This window comes from Simochromis diagramma, unplaced genomic scaffold (assembly GCF_900408965.1).
Source record: "Simochromis diagramma unplaced genomic scaffold, fSimDia1.1 OVJJ01000430.1, whole genome shotgun sequence".
NCBI classification, from domain to species: domain Eukaryota; kingdom Metazoa; phylum Chordata; class Actinopteri; order Cichliformes; family Cichlidae; genus Simochromis; species Simochromis diagramma.
In genome coordinates, this window is record NW_024387258.1 from 757,482 (window position 1) to 780,642 (window position 23,161).

Here is a 23,161-nt window from a genome sequence, read left to right on the forward strand (position 1 = left end):
GATCTTTTTTGGTGGTTTTGGTGCAGACTCGTCAAACTCTGGACTTAAATATAACTGATTTCTGTAAAGAAGAGTGGAGCAAATTCCAGCAGGATGTGAAAGACTCATTGCCAGTTAAACTCAACATTTTCACAGCACCGTATGAGAAATAGAAGTTAACATGCATTTATGAATAGAAAAATGCTATCATAGGTATCTCTAAGAGTCATATGCTGCACACCTAGACATGTGGTTCTACAGACTAGTTTCCAGGAAACAATGTGTATGATTTGAATATAGGATATGAATGAGTTGAATGATTTGACTGCATTATTATTTATACACAGATTGTAGGTGAAACTTAAAATTTATTTAACAAATTTGTGTTCACTGCAAAATTTTAAATCTTGCAATGAGTCTGAATTAGTTGGCGCCAATGAGACTTAACTTAGCTGCTGCTAAGTGGTTGTATTAGGATTATATTCCTGTATAAAAGCAAGGTTGTCAAGTGCGTGTGTAGTTTTGCAGCTGGATTACCATTCTAAAGAAACTAGAACTTTCTAGTCCATCCATCCATCCATATATGGTATGAGAGATTTTCTGACCTCTGGTAGGACAATGAAGGCTCCAGTCATGATGGTGAGAACAATGTTGATCCCAAACAACCAGCGGAGGAAGATAAAGTAGGAGGCCACGCCTGACCCAAAGTGACCTCAGCAAGTCAGAGGAAACATCAAAATAAGACTGACTAATATGTTGCACATAGTTCACACACAAACACTGCTGTAGGTGTACACCACTGACAGTAATGCATTTTAATGGTGCTGTTTGATCAAAAAGCTTGGTGGTTTCTTTCAAAGCTTAATCTAACTTAATAATAAACACAGCTCGCTGAATAAACTTTTCACATTCATGGTGCCTGGAAGCAAACACTATTTGGTACATTAATGACAAAGAAATAAAAATTTATTTTTGAGAAAAATATGTCAAATTAGGCAGTTGTACTGGGCCAGCTTACTGTGGTGGCCTAATACGCCATAACACGACTCCTCTCCGGACAACCATCCAAGCATATAACACTTTGCATATAACAGTCACCAACAACCCTTGGGTTGTTGCTTATGTCGATGCCTTCATCCATACAATAAAATGACTGAGCTCATCAATGCATCCATAAGGCTTCAATTTATCCTAAGAGTGCATGTGCCAATTAGCATTTGTTCCTTTAGTGCTGTACTGCTGTCACCAAAATGCTGCTCTCTTTGAAGCTCCGCACCATAAGAACTGATTACTTTAATAATCTGTTGGATTGTGTTCTGCTGTTCCACAAATTTGAATAGCTTAAACACGTAACCAGCAGTATCCTTGGATCTGTTGTGCCGTTGTTCTTGATATGCATTTAAATCAGTGTGTTATTTTCTCTTGAATGGCCCCAGTTCACAACAACGTCTCTTCCAAGTCCATATGCTTATGGTAATGTGTTGATTCTCAGCTAAAATCACAAATATTTCTTTGTTGCTAAATCCAGTTATTAAAAAATTTAATAAGGCCATCTAATGTTTGAATATATCACAGCAAAGCCGATGTGGAAAGCAATGACTTTCCTTGATGAAAAGATGCTATTGTCAAAGTTATTTCTAGCAAATTTCCCATTTTCTGTCCTGTTGAACATCATGAGTGATTTCTTATCCCCCCACACACACACCCTGCTCCTTTGTTCTTTTCTTTTTAGCCAGCAGATGTAGGAAACACGTTTTCATGAACAAAGAAAACAGATAACTCACTTTCAATTTTCTTGATCCTGACTTCCCAGGGAATGAACAGCACCACAATGTTGTAAAGCAAACGGGAAAGTTTCTTCAGCAGCTGCAGGAGAGAATCAAGCTGAGAAACACTGACAGAGGTTTAACAAAAAACTACTTCTACCATTGTTTCTGTGATGAAAAGCTCTCAGTAAAGTCTAAAATTATAACAGCAATTACATTTTTTATTTATTGTGTGTTGATGAACTGTCTAATTTTCAATTTTCAGCATATAATAAAGTAGCAGACACCTGAGATCTGAAACAGTGTGGCTGTATCATTTTTAGAGTGCTGAAAGATAAGAAACACAACTAAGCTGTTAATTGTTAATCAAGAGAAGGTCAGCTGGGCCATTGATTCTGATTTTCAATTAACCGTGAGCCAAACTGTAGAACTGATACCTGATCGTCAGACTGCTCACTGAAAGTCAATTTATTCTAATGGGTGGGAAGCAGCCCAAACATTGAATTAACTGCGCCGTAACATGGGCTATAAATTCACTTGTGCTGCTCCATGGATTATTGCAGCACAACTATCTTTCTCACTGTCTGACTTAATCGTTTTGCAAATACGAATAAAGAGTTATACACATGTGTGTTCAGCCCACAGAGGAGAAGAGCCTTGAAAGATCAAAACTCAGCAGCCTTTATATAAGAAATCCAACACAATTTACTGTTTTGGCTGTAATCATCAGGCCACTGCAGTGCAGAGAAATAAAACTGCCCTGAAATAGCACTTTATCCTGTTGTGGACAAGATCTATAATGCACTATAAATACATTAAGCAATCTGTTTCTCCAATCTCCAGTCCAGCAGGATTAGATTGTTAGTGCAGAAAAAAAAAGTCAGTGGATGAAAGGCTGGTGGACGTACATCAGCTCCTGCGGTCTGGTAACCTCTGGTTCTGGTTAGTCGGCCCTCATATCTCAGAACAATCTCTCTGGCCTGCCTGGGAGTCACACAGATAAAGTCCACCAAGTACATTTATTTATTTAAACAGAAAAAGATCTTTCCATTCAGTTACTTGCATTTTTACAAATGAAAATTTTGTGAATACTTACGCAGTACACATAATCAAGTGCAATCAAGTAATCAACAATCAAGTGAGCATAACTCAAAATTAAATTAAATCTTAATTAAATGTTCTTGAAGTAGCCCCAACATTTTTACATCACAAAGATTTTCAATATATAAATATTATTTCTCTGATTCAAGTAATCAAACCTGTTTTTGTTATGGCACAAGGAAGAACTAGGAAGCCACTGAGTACTGAGTGTGTGAATTGTATAATAATTTACAGACTTTCAAGGCTCAAAAAAGAAACTCCGGCTTTACAATAAATGCATGTTCATTTACAGGGCTGAGAGTCCAAATCTGAAGAATAACTCATGTCTGGAAATGTGGGTAAAAATCACAAATTTGTGGTGTGAAATAAATTGTTCTTGCAGTGGAAATAATTACACTCACCCTGAGATTAAAGGGGGTTTAAAACTGCATGCTAGCATCCCATCCCTGATGATGGTAATAAAACCTCTGCGGTAATAGCAAACTGCCCATATAAAACCTGTTATTCATGGCACACACTCAGCACATCTCAGGAGCTCTCTATCTACTCCCTCTGTCTCTCTGAGGCTCAGCTTGTTCTCTGTTAGTAGTCTCCTTGGACTCAGTCAGTCTGTACTATTTGTTGATACTGTCAAAAAAATTATATTTCCTTATGCAAAAAGATATAATTGGTGAAGGTAAAATTAAATGTGTCCCTCATATATGCTCTTTGTGTACAGTGATGTGAAAACCCTCCCACCTTCCTTTAGTTCCAAGGTTTTATGTACAAGGAAATAATTAAAAGTAATCTGGTATTTACCACATTCTAAAATTACAGTGTAACGTGCCATGTAATTGCATGACATATCACACTGTGTGCGTGTGTATATGCTTAACTTGTTTCAGCCAGCTTAAAACAGGTTTATCTGTTTCCTGTCACTGGCAGTACTTTCCTCTCCATTTGTCACCACATTGTTGCCCTACTCTGTGTCAAAACCTAGCTGCTGTGTTGTTTGAGTACTTACCTGTCTGGCCCAGTCTCTCACACACTCTCAGTTGCAAACTGTTCAGAGGCTTTGACATTGCAAAGCTTTGCCCTGTGGAAAAAGTGATATCCTGACTCGTGAAAGAATTGTAGTACACATTTTTGCTGGAGTCATTCTTGAAATTGTTCATTAAGCCCTGTAGAACCTTCCTCAGCTGCATCTGAGTCCTCTGAAACTTTGACAGTTCTGTAGTAGATTTGCTGGTGTGCTTGGGATCATTGTCCCAATTGCACCATTACACAATTTTGGCCTAGCTTTGCAACAGATGCCCTTATATTTGACTTTAGAATGCTTTTGTATAATTTGCTTGCTTTAATATGCACTATATTGCCAAAAGTATTCACTGACACATCAAAGTGACTTTAAGTGTTCCAATCCATTGTTGTTGATCAATGGTCATGAGAATTTGCATAATTATGATTAAGGAACTGACCTCCCAGCCCATTGTTCCTTCAGTGGGCTGGTTTCAGTCATTATGCAAATGTTCTGTTTATAAGGTTGGAGAAACCTGCAGTCAGCTGAGACTGAAGACGTCACCTGGATGATGATGAAACGTTTCTCCCACAAAACGCTACGTCCAGATGAACAGAATCAACTTTTGGAGATTTATCTTCCTGGATGATTGAGAATGCATCAAAAAGGAGAACAGTACTTGTTTGACTGCATTATGCCAAGAGTAAAATTTGGTTGAGCAGGGATTACAATGTGAGCTTGTTTTTCAGAAAGTAACTCTTAATGCTTTAGCATACCAAGACATTTTGGACAATTTCATGCTCTCAACTTTGTGGGAAAAGCTTGGGGATGGCCCCTCCAGTTCCAAAATGACTGCACACCAGTGCACAAAGTAAGGTCCAGAGACTGGACCCTGCTGTGAGCCAAGCCTTGTGAGCCAAGCCTTGTGATCCAACACCAGGTGTCTCACCTCACTAATATGCTTCTGAAAGAATGGTCCAGATTCACACAAACACACTCCTGAACCTTGTGGAAAGCCTTCCCAGAAGAGTTCAAGTTGTTATAGCTATAGAGGCAACACCATATTAAACCCTATGGCTTAAGAATAGGATGTCACTCAAGTTCATATGCATGTGAAGATAGATGAGTGAATATTTTTGACAATAAAGTGTAGTGCTTTTCTAGTCCTACTAACCAAATAAACAGTGCTATAGAACAAATCAGATTTGATCTCCAAAAGTTGGTTCTGTTCATCTGGACGCAGCGTTTTCAGTGGGAGAAGCGTTTCGTGCAAATGTACTGTTTCTAAGATCAGGGAAACCTGCAGTCAGCTGAGACTGAAGAAGGCAGTTGGATGAGTGATGAAACATTTCTCCCACAAAACGCTACGTCCAGATGAACAGAACCAACTTTTGGAGATTTACTTACCTGGATGATTGAGAATGCATCAAGATGAAATCAGATTTGAATTATACATCCATTGATATTGACTGATTTTATACACTTCAAACACTTCATCTACCAAAAGTTAATGGCCAATTTAAAATTACAAATAACAATTATACTGCAAAGCTAGCGTACCCAGAGTTAAATGAAATGATTCTTATATAGCACTTTTCCACTCTCCCAGAGCACTCAAGCCGTTTTATATATGCCTCATTCACCTATTCATCCAAGCGTTTTCTTCTAGGATTAAGGGCTTTTTATCTACCAATTACACACATTCATACTCCAATGCATCAGAGAGAGCTTGGAGTTAGTCCAAGGATATTTGGAATGGAGACTGGTTCAGCCAGGGATCCAACCACCAAGCTTCCGATCAGTAGATGACCTGCTCTACCTCTAGATTGTTGGATCAGCCAGGTGACGTGCTTGGCCTCAATTCGTTCTGTCTGCCTATTCATCTTACCCTGGAATAATCATTGTTTCCGTGCAGAGCTCTCCCTGTGTCTGGAACCAGTAAACACTGCAAAACCTCAGCACATCAGTAACAGTGCCATTTATTTTTATTATTTTAAGTAAATAAGGCTGTGTGGGTCTATCCTCCTCCCAGCTTATAACAGAAATCTCCACATAGAAAGGTGCATTTTAGGTTTTTATATTTTATGCACAGTTTTCCAATAATACAGTTTTATTTGTGGCGAGGTGTTTTAATGATGTTTTATTGCTTCTTTTTGTTAAGAAATGGTTTGAAAAATTCCTCCACAGCTGGTCGTTGTGTGCTAATAATAAATAATTTTTGCAATATAGCAAATATCAATTTAACTACAGAAGAAATAATATTTTACAATTCTTCAGCCAGGAAGGAGGCCAGAAATGTGAAGATGTCCATGTAGTGTGCAGATAGGCAGCATAAATGTTGTGTTTTAATCTGATCCAATTTATCTTACTTACTAAACAGTGCTAGTTATCCTATGGAAGCTGTAAGGGTGCACTTAGTTTTTCGCACACTGCTTCTGAATTTTGGCTGAATCTTTCTGAAATAAGTGGTGTTGTTTGTGTGCGTATGATAATGCAAGGTGGCCATCTCTGTTTGCCATTCTGTAAAAGCATGCCACTCTTGTATGTAATATCAGAAACACTTTTAAATGTAATGCAGTCCTCTTCAAACCATACATATGTATGTATGTTAGTGACAGATAAAAGAATATTTAATTATTCATATGTCTGCAGTATGAGCATATATCTAGGAACCTATATATATATATATATATATGGTATATATACCATATACACAGTACACAGAGAATAAGAAAAGCAACAGAGTAACAGTCTACACAGAGATCCCAATCAAAAAGATGGTTACTTTAGGACTTTGAGTTTGCGCCTCATTGGCCAGGGCCTAGTCCGAATATTGGCGATGATCTCCTTCTGGTACTGAATGTTTTGGAACATCTCCTCTGGATCATTGCTGTCCACCCTCTCATCTACTTTGTCTTCTTCATCTGAGGAGCTACAGAATAGGACACATGGGCAAAGGGAAATATGGTTCTGTGTTACTCTGTTACAAAGAATGGATCTAAGTGGTTTCAGTGTGGAAAAAAAAACATGGCTGCAATGTCTCTACTTTGAGATAATATTTTTCATTTGATGTGTCATATTAATCTATATTTCCAGTCAGGCTCACTTTATACAACCCCGTTACAAACATTGTTGGGAGGCTGTGTAAAATGTGAATAAAAGCAAATAATTTGAAAATGTCATAAACTGAGAACATTTTTAAATGGAGCAAATGTAACATATAAAGGAAAGTTGTGACAGGGATACATCTACAGTTGTGTAGTATTTGCATTTTTTAACGACATTCCCTAAACACCTGGGAACTTATGAGACCACTTGCTGGACTTTTGTGAGAGGAATGTTGTCCCATTCTTGTTTCAAAAATAATTCTAGCTGCTGAACAAAAGTTATAGCTAAATTGTTTAGGAAACTCCCCAGACCACTGAGAACTCGTGGTCAATCCTCAAGAAGCAAGCAGACAGAGAAAATCCCACTAATTCTGACAAACTCCACGCATTAATTTTTCAAGAATGGGTTGCTATCGGACAGGATGCTGATTGGCAGCATGTCAGGGTGAATTGCAGATGTGAAGCAGCAAATTTTAGAAAACCCAATACTTGTGTCACACTCAAATTTTCCAGCCACAACTGTACTTTTCAGCACGGATGGTGGTTTTCAAAATATGCAAGATATGCAAGCTGCCAATTCAATAAGAACTAATGAACCCGAACAATCATGGTAATTTTGGGCCCAAGGAAACCAAGAACCACCAGGTAAACACCCCCCTCTCCAGCCCACACAGAAGAGGCCCGAGCCACCCCAGACACAACCCCCAGGGGACCAGGTCAGAAGCCATGCCACGGACAGAGACAAATACACATAATGACATGCACAAAGACACACCAACCCACTAATGGATGTGCATGAGAACTGAGCGATGGACAGATCACAATCCTGTTTTTCAATTATGAATCATTCTTTTGCACATGTAGGTATTTCTAAGTTCAGTTGATTGGGTTACAATCTTGCCGCTATGATGGACTGCTGATATTCAAGAAATTGCTGATTTCATATTTTGAAAAAGGTTCTTGGAATTAATTTGTTTTAGCCATTGCTCCCATCTCTTTTTGTTTCTGCCATTTATTAAAGCTTGATGAGGCAGCAGCCTTATGGCATTTCATATGTTTGGTTCCTCTGAGCCATACGAGGCCAAGTTAGAAGCACCGGGAATGAGATTTAGCAGCTCTAAGTCTTGGTTGTCACTGGTATTCTTGTACTTATGTTTATGTTTTCTGTATGTTGAGATATCTAAACTTATTTTAATGTGATTATTGAATTAAACTGAAACTGTGAAGTAGGTCGCAAGTAAATTATTCAGTTGCTGTTATTTCTATTTATTAATTTTTATTTTATTGAATTTTTTTCCTAAACAAAAAACACCCTTGTCGATGGTAATATATCCCCATTACAGAAGAACAGCTCGATGCAAGCATTTCTATACACAAACAATATTCACTGTCACAAAGCTATTATGCAAATATGCATTACAATCAATAAGGGACGTCAAATGATGATATTTTTTCCATATATCATTCATGCAGTACATTTCAAACATCAAACAAAAACTCATCTGTATGCTCTCTGTACTTCTTTGTGTTTGCTTTCCAGGAGTCAGACTCTTTAATAATATTAATTAATGAGCCAAGCAAAACAAATGTATTTGTAGAGGAATGTAGCAACACAGCACACATAAAAATCTTTGCAGTTTTCGCTTATTGACTTCATTTAAAAATGAGAAATTTTGTAACTAACGGGAAATTTGAAGCTCTGAAAGAGCAGCTATAAACAGACAGACAGAGAGATCCGAGCAGCGAGGAGTTCCACAAGTGCTGATAGTAGTAAGAGTGAAGAAAGAACAGAGAGTAGACTCACCCCTCCTGGTGGTCCTGGTAGGCAGAATAAATCCTCCTGGAGGTTTTCCTGATACTCTTGTGTCTCCTGGCTGCAGACAGAGACCTGCTGCTCCCATCTAGAGACTCAGACACTGTACTCATGCTGTCTCTACTCAGAGAATGTGCACGATTGTGTGTGAATAATCTGTGTTTGTGTGTGTATCAGGGTGAGAGCTCTACTTGAGCACCTGTGCTGTCTGCTGCTCTGGCTCAACACTACAGCAGTACAGGCTGAAACTCACTCACTCAGCTGGCCAATCACAGTCTACACTGACTGCTTAAAGGGACAGTAACAGAGAGATGTGAATACTCTCACCAAACATATACCAGCTTTCTGCTGATCAATAATTTCTGAAATGGTTCTTAATTTGACATATGTTCAAAATTCTGATTCATTTGTTTTATTACTACTATATAATATAATAACAAATATATAGTTATAAACAATCTATGTCTGTGAATTGCTGTAACTTCTTGATTGCTGATCAACTATAAAGTTAATTGCTCATTATTTTTATTCTTGGAAAGAAAAGAATGTTGTTTTAACTCCTCCCCTTTAAGGCAACATTCTTCTGATTGGTTGCCCGTCAGAATCTAAATGCTTGAACAGTAACCAGGTGTTTGCTGCTGTGTTCGTAGCAGGACATCCTGTTCCATGGCAAAAATGAGAAATGCAGACCTGTAAGTGGTTTAAAAAATCTGTGTATCACAGGCCTTGAAGCTAACTGGAGTTTTGCATTACTGTAAGGTGCCAGCACAGTCTCAGGAGCACAGAGGAGATTCCAGGAGACAGGCATACTCTTGGAGAACCAGACAGGTCTGTAGATGGTTGTTAAGCCATCATCAAAAAAGGTATCTGCTCCATTGTGCAAGAAGAAACAGGATGAGGACTGCTAGAGCTCTACAAATGACTTTGAACAGGCCTCTGGTATGAATGCCTCTGACCAAACAGAGAAACAGAAAAAAACTGTGGGTGAGCCAAGCAAGAGGGTAGCCTGAGGGTCTGACATCCTATGTGTATGATTATACCGAATCCAGACCCACACCAGACTGTTGGTATTTGACATGTGTTTATAAGGATGCACTCCAATCATGATTTTGATGCATCACAGCGAGTAAGTCTTCTTTTCTGTTCTCGGTTGTGTGAAAAAAACATACCATCTTTAAATTCCAGGTTATTATACAAATCAGGACATCATAAAAATAATCAGATCTTCAGCGTGTCCTAAAGGTTTGCCAGCTAGATGAACAGTAACACATGACATATTAAACTAAGTACACCCATACTGTTACCTTAGGAATTAAGAGGGTATGCAGCAGCCAGGTGCTGGTTTTTAAACATACTTGATTAATTGATCGTCACCAAGTGGCACTCTTCTTCTCTATACAACATGCCCCATTCACCTATTCACATCCATTCATACAAGCAGTTTTTTCAATGCTTTCCATCTAACATTCACACACATTCACATTTTGGATGCATCAGAGATCAACTTGATTTTCTTGATAGTATTTTCCCCAAGGATATTTGGCATGCAGATGGGAGGAGCCAAGGATTGACCAATACCCTTCTGATTAGTAGATGACCTGCTCCAACTTGAGACTACTTCTCAAAGGGAGGCCCAGTCAAAGAGCAGACCTAAGCCTAACTGAACTGCACTCATCAGACCTTAGGAGAGCTGAGCATAAATGAACTTAAGTAAAGAAGAGTGGCCCTAAGTTCATCCACAATGATGTAAAAAAAACTGATCAAATCATACATGACTAATTAAAGTGACTTCAAGTTCTTTCTACTAAACATAGTAGTAGAAAGAATATAAAATGTTACAACTAAGTTAGTCCACTTTATTTCTTTTTATCATGAGTTAGTTCTTATATATCACTTTTTAACTTAGGTACTCAAAGCACTTCACAACATGCCTCATTGAAACGAGCACTTTTTAAAGGAGTTTTCTGTCCAACTTGGGGTCCTATATCTTTCCCAAGGACACTTTGGCATGCAAACTGGGCAGCTAGCGATCCAATCACAGGGAAAGAAAAAAATTTAACTTAGAACCCTCTACTGCATGACTTTTTAATTTTGGGGGAAAAAAATATTTCTCCCTATTTTGGGGGAGCTTTAGGGTCCCTAATAATATATCAATCATAAAATTTGACACCCTGCCCCCCCCCCCAAACAGATATTGGTTTGTTGCTTCAAGGCAACACTGTGCAACAAGGGTAGTAAAATGCCAAGTTATTCTATAATAAGTTGTATTAGTACAACAAGGATGAACAAATAAATAAACAACAAATAAACAATGTAAACAGTTCACAAAACAATAAAACACCAAAATACATCCAACATTTGACCCTTGATCTGGGCCACCAAAGGGCCGTTATTTATTGCGGTATGTGGGCCATCTGTAGGTGGTGTGCAGCCACGGGCCAGTTGTAGACACACTGCTGGCCCTGTGCTGGCCCAGAACGGTTTCAGCTCTGGCCCCAGATGTCAGCATAATGTGTACCTTAATCAAGCCATGCAATAACAACATGTGCCAGAACATGCAAAACAGTGCAAAAGTAACATGCCGAAACTCTGTTCAGACGGTGAATGGACTGATTTTTATGTAGCGCTTTTCTACTCTCCCAGATTACTCAAAGTGCCGGCTTGATACCAGATCCTGGCCAGACCTGCTTGCTATGTGGGCACTAACACACACACAGACACAGTTACTTTACCAACTGACCCCTGATCCCTGAGCTCCTAAGTGTCCCTCAAACCTCATTCAGGGATCCACTCCTCTACTTCACTGTCACTCCCTGAAAGCTCACCGTCCTCACTTTCTGAGGACAGAAAGTGCACATTCCCTTGGTTTCCTTGCATAAAAAGTTTTTACATCCGTGTCCTGTAATTATGAGTAGATTGTAAAGTAAAAAACATTGACTATGATCATATAAACGCACACAAACACATCTCTACACACATATCCAAATGCATTATATTGCCTGAAAAAAATTGGGCTAACTGCGCAGTGTTGCCTTGAGGCAACGAATGAAAATGAACAGTTTTACAGTATAAATAAATTTAAAAAAAGTAGAACAAACAATCAAATATGCTTCTTAACATATTCATGCACATACAAGTATTTTTTAATATACATTTATTTCACTATAAACATGTAAAATAGTGATCTTTATCTTGCCTCCTAATGGAGATGTCTCTCATGTAGTGCAGCTTGCAGAAAGGGGCCCTGCCCCCTCCCAAATCAAAGTCACACCTTCCTTCAACTCATCATTTTATTGGAAAGAGATGTGCCTGGTAGCATTGTTTGAAAAAAAAAAAGTTGTTTTTTTTTGAAGGGCCACCGTAAGGCATGAAAATGTGGTTTGTTGCCTCAGGGCAACGCTATGCAGTAGAGGGTTAGGCGTTTCTCTTGGCTTTAATTGACCCGAGCAGTGGATTAACTTTTACACTCGTATCCAATTTTTTTGAACAGCAGTAATAAAGTAATTTGCTTCATTTTCAGTTGGCTCCTCTTTCTAGCAGATGTCTTGTTTAATTACTGACTCTAACTAGACACGGTGGAGTATTTTAGAACAGTGTGACACTCTCACTGAGGACAGATTGCAGTTTCTAAGCACAGAAAAAAAACCTTGCGTATACAACTTCATCAGATTTTGTGAAAACTGTGAGAATGTACTATTGCATCAGCCTTTCTGCCTGTCTTACAAAAAAATGTAGTGTTTTATTACAGTGTGCAGATGTCACCAAGAAGGTTTGTTACATGCACAGACATATACATAGACACTACCAATCGAAAGAACACCCCTATTTGTCCAGTTATTTATTGCAATTCAAGTCATTCAAGTACATTCAAGGTAGGTGAACTGCTAGAGGTTAAAAAAAGGTAAGGTTAACCAAAACTTAAAAACTGGTTATGGACAAATCAAGTGTGTGATCATGTATGAGTTGTATAGTTTTAATGTTTTATTTGGGAACAGAATGGTGTGTATGTGGAAGTTTGGTGATGGAGTTTTTATTATGAATGAATGATGAATTTTTATGAATTATTATGTCTATTTTTATGCTTAAGGACAACAGATGGAAATTAGCCCTTGGCTATAATCTGGTATGTTTACATTCATGTAATTTTTTTTTTTACATTTATGTTCATTAACATGCACTGTCCTAAATAAATAAATAAATAAACAAATAAACAAATAAATAAAAAAACTGAAACATAATGTATATTTCAGAATTATACAAAAAGGCCTTTTTCAGGGAACAAAACCTGGGTTAACAATTTAAAGCTCTTCTGCAGCAATGGCGGTTCATGAAGCTTTCAAAGCTGGTGTGAGTAATTCCTATAGGTTTTCCAACTTTTCTGGATTAATTACAACCCCCTCTGTCTGCATAAAAGCAGTGTTGGAATACACTGTGGTACCATACCCTCGTCAGCATCAATTGAACAGTATTGTACTGCAGAAAGTAGTGTGTTGCTACAAAAATGGTGAGAAAAAGGCAATTAACAATGGAATTTCTTGATAACAGACGATCATAACACCTAAAAATGTAGATCTTTCCTACAGAGAAATTTCAAAGAAAGTCAAGGTGTTAGTGAGTACAGTTTCCTTCACCATCAAAAGGCACTCAGAAACAAAGCCACAACTGAATCAGAGGACAAGTTTCTGAGAGTTAACAGCTTGTGTGATCCGCGGCTCACAAGGACAACAGCTTCAAGCACAGCTTAATAGTGGTCGTAGTAAGAAAGCCTCAGTTTCAACTGTAAAGAGAAGACTTCAAGCTGCAGGTTTGACAGGACAAGTTGCAACAAGAAAGCCATCGCTAAGACTTCAGAATAAGACAGAGGCTTGCCTGGGCATGAAACACCACCATTGGACTACTGAAGACTGGAAGAAGGTATTATGGGCTCATCAATCAAAATTTGAAATCTTCAGTTCATCACGTAGGATCTTTGTACGCCATCGAGTAGGTGAAAGGATGGTTCCACAGTGTGTGCCATCAACTGTCAAATGTGGAGGAGGATGTGTGATGCTCTGGGGCTGTTTTGCTGATCCAGGGTCGGTGACTTGTACAGAGTGAGAGGCACCCTGAACCAAAACGGCTACGACAGCATTCTGCAGCACCATGCAGTACCCTCTGGTATGTGTCTACAGCAAGAAGACCCAAAACATAAGTCCAAGCTATGCCAGAACTACCTCAGGAAAAAAGAACAAGATGGTGAGCTTGAAAACATGGAGTGGCAGCACAGTCTCCAGACTTAAACCCCATCGAGCTGGTTTGCGATGAAGTGGACAGAAGACTGAAAGCAAAGCAGCCTACAAGGTCCACATTTATGGGAAGTTCTGCAACAGACATGGGAAGAACGTTCTGAAGAATATTTGATTTCTATTTTAGAAAGAACGCCGCAGGTGTGTTCAGCTGTTATAGCCGCCAAAAGTGGCTACACTGATGAGTCAAAAGTTTATAATAGATTCTGGTCTTTAAGTCGATTCCATGATTTCTTTTTTAACTCCCATTGCTTATTTGGACTATGCATTCATTTCAGAGTGCAATGAGATATTAAACTTCATAATTTTCAACAAAAATTTGAAAAATTGGGGTGTTCTAAAACTTTTGACCGGTACAATATTGAGCTTCATGTGGTCGTCACCTGAAATGGTTTTCCAACAGTCTTGAAGATGTTCACAGAGATGCTGAGCACTTGTTGGTCCTTTCACCTTCACTCTTTTGTCTATCTCATCCTTAACCATCGTCGTGACCTTAACCAACCCTGGCTTGGTTGGTCAAATAGCCCTTACACACCCTGGAGGTGTGTTTGGGGTCATTGTCCTGTTGAGAAATAAATGATGGCCAAACCTAATGCAAACTGGATGGAATGGCTTAACACTGAAGGATGCTGTGGTAGCCTTGCTGGTTCAGTGTGCCTACAATTTTGAATAAGTCTCCAAAAGTGTCACCAGCAAAGCACCCCCACACCATCACACCTTCTCCATGCTTCACAGTGTGGTTCATAGCTCTTCCGTGATTAAAGGGTTAGTGGATTTGCTTCTCTTGATTTTGAGAAGGAGCTCATGACCATACGAGCGTTTTTGAAAAACAAGAAAAAGAGCAAAACAAAGACGGGAACACTATTTTGTGTGGGTTGTTGTGTGTTGGTTTTTGTGGTGTGATGTGCGGCTGACAGCCGAGAGCTGCAGCCAGAATAAATAAAATGGCTTTAACACCAAATCTGTGGTCCCGCAGTGTCTCAGTCATACCACAGTATTATTTTAGGGTCTACCTGACAATATAAAGCGCCTTGAGGTTACTCTACTTGGCTGTTGATGTGAATGGTTGTCTGTATCTCTGTGTTAGCTCTGTGTTTTATTTTTCAAAGAAATAACACATACATTATGAGAACAATACATGAGTCTGTTAGCTTGTGTAAAAAGGATTAACTAGGTATGGTGCAGCCATATTATCGTTTAAAAACACTCCTCTAATATGGATAATGAATAAATAGCATAATTCTTGATCACAAAGCTTTTTCTGTAGAAATTACCATGCCTGTATGAGGACCTGCTTAGAGATACTAACATCTGTGTCCTTTGCTGAGAATTAGAAGTCATCCAAGCGATCACACTCATGAGTCCCATCAGCTGTAAATTATATGAGTTCTCCTTACTGCTGTATAAGCTCCCCGAGTCCAGTCTTAGTATTTGATGTTCTCCAGATATTTTAATGTTTACCTCTGCAGAGATCATGACGTTTTAAAGATTAAACTGATTAATCACCTCTACAGTAAACAATCCATTTTAACCTGAGCTCAGTCCTCCTGAGAGGAGAACGATCATTTCAAAGTGGATTTTCCTTGTGAAAATGATACGATGAGAGCATTGCACAGGTTTGAGGCTATTTTTTCTGAATTTCCAAAATAGAACAGGAGGATCATGCTGACCAATGGAAATCAGATTGAGTCTGCTGCAGTTTTTTGTTCTGTTATGAGCTGAAAGGAAATGTGGCAAACAATTTAAAACCTAGATATTACTCACACCTGCTCAAAGGTTTGGAGTTATGTTAAATAGTCTGTTTTTAAAAGAAAAACACATTTGTTTTCATTTGATAGAGGACAAAACTGATCAGAAATATTGAAAATGATGATTAATGATAAACGGAATCATTAATTATAAATCCTTGATGTTGTGTAATGTGATTCAAGTTTAAAATGTTAAAGACTAATCGCTGTCTGAAAAAGGCACAAACATTAATTCATCAGAGCCAAAAAGTTCATATCAGTGTTTTGGGGAAAAAAATGTCAAAAACTAAGATTAATGATGCCACTGGAGAAAATGACAGAGACTGCTTGACTACCACAGTACTTGCCAATGAGTCAAGTACTAACCAGGTACCAACTACTAAATCGCTGTTTGCTTGGGGATGAAATTTAACTACAATTAAGGTAAAACTAAAATAAAAATTGGGTACTGTTCATTTCTTTGTACAGGGAGTGCAGAATTATTAGGCAAATGAGTATTTTGTCCACATCATCCTCTTCATGCATGTTGTCTTACTCCAAGCTGTATAGGCTCGAAAGCCTACTACCAATTAAGCATATTAGGTGATGTGCATCTCTGTAATGAGAAGGGGTGTGGTCTAATGACATCAACACCCTATATCAGGTGTGCATAATTATTAGGCAACGTCCTTTCCTTTGGCAAAATGGGTCAAAAGAAGGACTTGACAGGCTCAGAAAAGTCAAAAATAGTGAGATATCTTGCAGAGGGATGCAGCAGTCTCAAAATTGCAAAGCTTCTGAAGCGTGATCATCGAACAATCAAGCGTTTCATTCAAAACAGTCAACAGGGTCGCAAGAAGCGTGTGGAAAAACCAAGGCGCAAAATAACTGCCCATGAACTGAGAAAAGTCAAGCGTGCAGCTGCCAAGATGCCACTTGCCACCAGTTTGGCCATATTTCAGAGCTGCAACATCACTGGAGTGCCCAAAAGCACAAGGTGTGCAATACTCAGAGACATGGCCAAGGTAAGAAAGGCTGAAAGACGACCACCACTGAACAAGACACACAAGCTGAAACGTCAAGACTGGGCCAAGAAATATCTCAAGACTGGTTTTTCTAAGGTTTTATGGACTGATGAAATGAGAGTGAGTCTTGATGGGCCAGATGGATGGGCCCGTGGCTGGATTGGTAAAGGGCAGAGAGCTCCAGTCTGACTCAGACGCCAGCAAGGAGGAGGTGGAGTACTGGTTTGGGCTGGTATCATCAAAGATGAGCTTGTGGGGCCTTTTCGGGTTGAGGATGGAGTCAAGCTCAACTCCCAGTCCTACTGCCAGTTTCTGGAAGACACCTTCTTCAAGCAGTGGTACAGGAAGAAGTCTGCATCCTTCAAGAAAAACATGATTTTCATGCAGGACAATGCTCCATCACACGCGTCCAAGTACTCCACAGCGTGGCTGGCAAGAAAGGGTATAAAAGAAGAAAAACTAATGACATGGCCTCCTTGTTCACCTGATCTGAACCCCATTGAGAACCTGTGGTCCATCATCAAATGTGAGATTTACAAGGAGGGAAAACAGTACACCTCTCTGAACAGTGTCTGGGAGGCTGTGGTTGCTGCTGCACGCAATGTTGATGGTGAACAGATCAAAACACTGACAGAATCCATGGATGGCAGGCTTTTGAGTGTCCTTGCAAAGAAAGGTGGCTATATTGGTCGCCGATTTGTTTTTGTTTTGTTTTTGAATGTCAGAAATGTATATTTGTGAATGTGGAGATGTTATATTGGTTTCACTGGTAAAAATAAATAATTTAAATGGGTATATATTTGTTTTCTGTTAAGTTGCCTAATAATTATGCACAGTAATAGTCACCCGCACACACAGATATCCCCCTAAAATAGCTAAAACTAAAAACAAACTAAAAACTACTTCCAAAAACATTCAGCTTTGATATTAATGAGTTTTTTGGGTTCATTGAGAACATGGTTGTTGTTCAATAATAAAATTATTCCTCAAAAATACAACTTGCCTAATAATTCTGCACTCCCTGTATATAGAGAAACGGTCTTTCTAAATGAACTCCATTGTGGTGCTAAAGTGTGGTTAGCGGCTCAGCTGCAGATTGAGAAAATCACAGTATAGTGGATTTTCTATACGTAAACCCAGAGAAAAACTTTTTAAATATTTCAGCTTTTATTTTGATGGTCAAATATATAACTGGGCCATGTGTTTGAGCATCCATCCATCCATCCATTTTCTTCCGCTTATCCGGGGCCGTGTTGCGGGGGCAGCAGCCCAAGCAGAGAAGCCCAGACCTCCCTCTCTCCAGCCACCTCCTCCAGTTTATCCGGGGGAACACCAAGGCTTTCCCAGGCCAGCCGAGAGATATAATCTCTCCAGCATGTCCTGGGTCTGCCCTGGGGCCTCCTCCTGGTGGGACATGCCCGGAAAACCTCGCCCAGGAGGCGCCCAGGGGGCATCCTTGTCAGATGCCCAAACCACCTCAACTGGCTCCTTTCGATGTGGAGGAGCAGCGGCTCTACTCTGAGCCCCTCCCGAACAGCCAAACTTCCCACCCTATCTCTAAGGGAGAGGCCAGCCACCCTTCGGAGGAAGCCCATTTCCGCCGTTTGTATTCGCGATTTCGTTCTTTTGGTCACTACCCACAGCTCGTGACCATAGGTGAGGGTAGGGGCATAGATCGACCAGTAAATTGACCAGTCTGTTGTGGTAACTCTTCACCACAACAGACCGGTAAAGCGTCACTGCAGCCGATGCACCAATCCGTCTGTCGATCTCCCGCTCCCTTCTCCCATCATTCGTGAACAAGATCCCGAGATACTTAAACTCCTCCACTTGATGCAGGGTCTCGTCTCTGACCCGGAGTGGGCACTCCACCCTTTTCTGGCTGAGGACCATGGCCTCAGATTTGGAGGTGCTGATTCTGATTCCCACCGCTTCACACTTGGCTGCGAACCGTTCCAAGGCAAGCTGGAGGCCATCACCTGATGAAGCCAACAGGACCACATCATCTGCAAAAAGCAGAGGTGAGATCCTGAGACCACCTAAGTGAAAGCCTTCCGCCACTTGGCTACGCCTAGAAATTCTGTCCATAAAAATTACGAACAGAATCGGTGACAAAGGGCAGCCCTGGCGGAGCCCATCACCGACCAGGAACAAGTCCGACTTATTGCTGGCTATGCGAACCAAGCTCTTGCAATGGTCATATAATGACTGAATCGCCCATAGCAATGGGCCAGACACCCCATACCCCCGGACACCCCCCACAGGACCCCAAGAGGGACACGGTCCAATGCCTTCTCCAAGTCCGTAAAGTGTAGACTAGTTGGCCAAACTCCCATGCACCCTTGAGTATCCTCGAGAGGATAAAGAGCTGGTCCAGTGTTCCACGACCAGGACGAAAACCGCATTGTTCCTCCTGTATCCGAGGTTTGACTAAGGGACGGACTCTCCTCTCCAGCACCCTGGAATAGACTTTCCCAGGGAGGCTGAGGAGTGTGATTCCCCTGTAGTTGGAACACACCCTCCGGTCCCCTTTCTTAAAGATGGGGACCACCACCCCGGTCTGCCAGTCCAGGGGTAGTGCCCCTGATCTCCACGCAACATTGCAGAGACGTGTCAACCAAGACAGCCCTACAACATCCAGAGCCTTCAGGAACTCGGGGCAGACCTCGTCCACCCCAGGGGCTCTGCCACCAAGGAGTTGTTTAACTGCCTCAGTGACCTCGCCCCCGGAGATTGCCGGGTCATCCCCCTCGCCCCCAGACTCTGCTTCCGCCACGGAAGACGTGCCAGTGAGATTGAGGAGATACTCGAAGTATTCCTTCCACCGTCTGACAGTTTTCTCAGTCGAAGTCAGCAGCACTCCATCCGCACTATACACACTGCAGGTGGAACACCACTTTCCCCTCCAGAGTTTGCTGACGGTTTGGCAGAATCTCTTCGAGGCAGTCCGAAAGTCTTTTTCCATGGCCTCTCCGAACTCCTTCCACACCCGAGTTTTTGCTTCCGCCACCGCCCGCGCCACAGTCTGCTTGGCCTGTCTGTACCTATCAGCTGCCTCCGGAGTCCCACAGGCTAACCAAGCCCGGTAGGACTACTTCTTCAGCCTGGTGGCCTCCTACACCTCTGGTGTCCACCATTTGGTTCGGTGATTACCACCACGACAGGCACCAACTACCTTGCGGCCGCAGCTCAGTGCAGCGGCTTCGGCAATGGAGCTGCTGAACATGGTCCATTCGGACTCAATGTCCCCAGTCTCCCTCAGAATGCTGTTGAAGCTCTGCCGGAGGTGTGAGTTGAAGATCTCACGGACCGGGGCCTCTGCTAGACGTTCCCAGCACACCCTCACTGTACGTTTGGGCACGCCAGGACTGTCCAGCGTCCTCGCTGGGAACCTGATCCAACTCACCACCAAGTGGTGATCAGTTGACAGCTCAGCCCCTCTCTTTACCCGAGTGTCCAAAACATATGGCCTCAGGTCTGGTGATACGATTACAAAATCAATCATTGACCTGTGGCCTAGAGTGTCCTGGTGCCACGTGCATTTATGGACACTCTTATGTTCAAACATGGTGTTTGTTATGGCCAAACTGTGGTTTGCACAGAAGTCCAATAACAAAACACAACTCGGGTTCAGATCCGGGAGGCCGTTCCTCCCAGTCACACCCTTCTAGGTCTCACTGTCGTTGCCCATGTGAGCATTGAAGTCTCCGAGTAGGACAGCAGAGTCCGCAGGGGGAGCACCCTCCAGCGCCCCTCACAGGGACTCCACGAAGGCTGGGTACTCTGAACTGCCACTCGGCGCATAAGCACAGATGGCAGTCAGGACCCGTTCCCTGACCCGAAGGCGCAGGGAACAAACCCTCTCGTCCACTGGGAGAAACCCCAACATACCAGCAGCAAGCCGAGGGAGTACAAAGATACCCACCCCAGCCCAACTCCTCTCACCAGGGGCAACTCCAGACTGAGACAGAGTCCAGCCCCTCTCCAGGAGACTGGTTCCAGAGCACAGGCGGGCTGCGTCGAAGTGAGCCCGACTATATCGAGCCGGTACCTCTCAACCTCACGCACTAGCTCAGGCTCCTTCCCCACCAGAGAGGTGACATTCCATTTCCCAATTGCCAGTCTTGGTAGCTGGGAATCGGTCTGCCACGACCTCTGCTCCTGGCCGCCGCCCGACTCACATTGCACCCGACACCTACGGTGCCTCCTGCGGGTGGTGGGCCTGCAGGAACATGGGCCCATGTCCCTTTTTTGGGCTGTGCCTGGCCGGGCACATATTTGAACATGAGAAATACAATTAGAAAAATACTGCAGTCTAATTTTATTAGTAAATGGATTTTATTTGTAAAGGTGAGAACTCCATGTAAATGTTTTTTAAAAGACACTCTTTCTTTTCAGTCTTATTTTCAAGGTGTAACAAAGTGTAGATTTATGTGCCTTTCAACAGATATTTACATGAAAGACACACCTAAAACATTTGTTAATGGGTCCTTTTAATAATTCAGTTTTATTTATATTGCACCAAATCACAGCAACATTCCTTCATGGGAACTCCATAAAACAACATCAATCACAGAAGTGTTTATTTTAAAAGTTTATCACACACACACACACACACACACAGCCATAAAGACTTCAAGGCTGAGAGAGAAAGGGTGACACAGTTGCTATGGTACAAAGGCCATTGAGAAGAGGGAGGGGGAGGTGTGAAAAATCCTGCTGTTTGGGTCACTGTGAAACATAATTTACGTTCCCAGAAATGAAACGCTCCTGTGCAGTCCTCAAAGATTCGGACGAAATGGATGATGTATGAATCCGCTGAATGCAAAAAACAGCAAAAAGACCACAAACCAGAAGCATTTTGTGCTTCAATAATGAATTGTGTAATACATTAGTAAATTCATTTATGAATTCAATTTGTAGTTATTTGAGAGACAGACTCAACTTTTAAGATTAGGCTTCAAACTTTCCTTTTTGCTAAAGAATATAGTTAGGACTGGATCAGGTGACCCTGAATCCTCCCTTAGTTATGCTGCAATAGACGTAGGTGGCTGAGGGATTCCCATGATGCATTGAGTATTTCTTCTTCAGTCACCTTTCTCACTCACTATGTGTTAATAGGCCTCTCTGCACTGAATCATACTTGTTGTCTGTGAAGGTTCTCAGTCATTCAGGTCGTTGTAGTCTAAGGAGCTTGGAGAGAAAAGCATCTGGACTTCTTTAGGTTTCTTGAAGACGTTTTACCTCTTGTCTGAGAAGCTTCTTCAGTTCTAAGAGCAAATAGTCGTAGAGAGTCCCAGATTTTGGGGGGGACACTCCCATAGTGCTTAAAATGTTGCTCTTAGAACTGAAGAAGCTTCTTGGATGAGAGGTGAAACGTCTTCAAGAAACTTAAAGAAGTCCCGATGCTTTTGTTTCTGAGCTCTTTGGACAATCATACGTGTTATTAATCTCTGGCTCTCTTCCACAGCATGTCTTTATCCTGTTTTCCTTCTCTCACGCAGCAGATGGCCCCGGCCCTCCCTGAGCCTGGTTCTGCCGGCAGTTTCTTCCTTCCCACTGTCGCCAAAGTGCTTGCTCATAGGGGGTCATATGATTGCTGGGTTTTTCTCTGCATGTATTATTGTAGGGTCTACCTTACAATACCTTACAAAGCACCTTGAGGTGACTGTTGTTGTGATTTGGCGCTTTATAAATAAAAGTGAATTGAATTGAGTTAAAAACACTGATTAAGCATCAATATTTCAGTCTTATTTAGCCTATGAACCCATTAATAAATACTTCAAATCAAAAATAGATTTCTCAGTTAAAGATTTTCAATGTGTTTAATGTGTTTAATTTAAAAAAGAGAAATAATCGATTCTGACATTTAAAATTCTACTCCTCATTTTCAAATCCATTTCCTCCAACTGCATTTCTTTTCCCTGTTAGCTCATGGATTAGCTATCATATTAGCTAATGCATTAGGTTTTGGATTCACTACAGGATTAGCTAACAGACTAACTACCAGATTAGCTATACCATTTTTACCATTTCCTTTAAAAAAAAAAAAAGCAATGCAATTTAGACGCGCTGTGCAATTTAAGGAGTTCTTTGATTGGTTAGAGAGACATGCTGGCTGCCTGGATGTTTTTACATTATTGATTGTGCCGATAGCGTTGACCTGCTGAGAAGTGCATGTTCATTCTCAACTGGACATCAAGGTCAAGATGATCATTAAGGACCATATTCTCCTAAACCCAGCCTCTCTAACACAGTGCCATACCTAGTCAAAAGTATGGTAAAGATACAGATATTATATATGAAATGTAGTTATTAATAAAATATATTTAATAAAAACCAAGGCTGAAATTAATTCAGT

The 23,161-nt window shown here is 41.0% G+C and overlaps 1 protein-coding gene across 3 annotated transcripts in view; it reads right to left on the minus strand.

Annotated features, from left to right (window-relative positions):
• LOC120715251 (transmembrane channel-like protein 3) overlaps positions 1 to 8,987 on the minus strand; it is a 39,459-nt gene extending 30,472 nt beyond the window's left edge. For all 3 annotated transcript variants that reach the window (XM_040002113.1, XM_040002112.1, XM_040002111.1), the window contains exons 1-5: positions 8,755 to 8,987; positions 6,629 to 6,775; positions 2,654 to 2,729; positions 1,764 to 1,845; positions 585 to 691 (exon numbers count right to left, since the gene is read on the minus strand). In XM_040002113.1, the coding sequence (XP_039858047.1) occupies positions 585 to 691; positions 1,764 to 1,845; positions 2,654 to 2,729; positions 6,629 to 6,775; positions 8,755 to 8,876 (534 nt within the window). In that variant the 5' untranslated portion in view covers positions 8,877 to 8,987. The remainder of the gene's footprint in view (positions 1 to 584; positions 692 to 1,763; positions 1,846 to 2,653; positions 2,730 to 6,628; positions 6,776 to 8,754) is intronic.
• Positions 8,988 to 23,161: the final 14,174 nt, after the last annotated feature.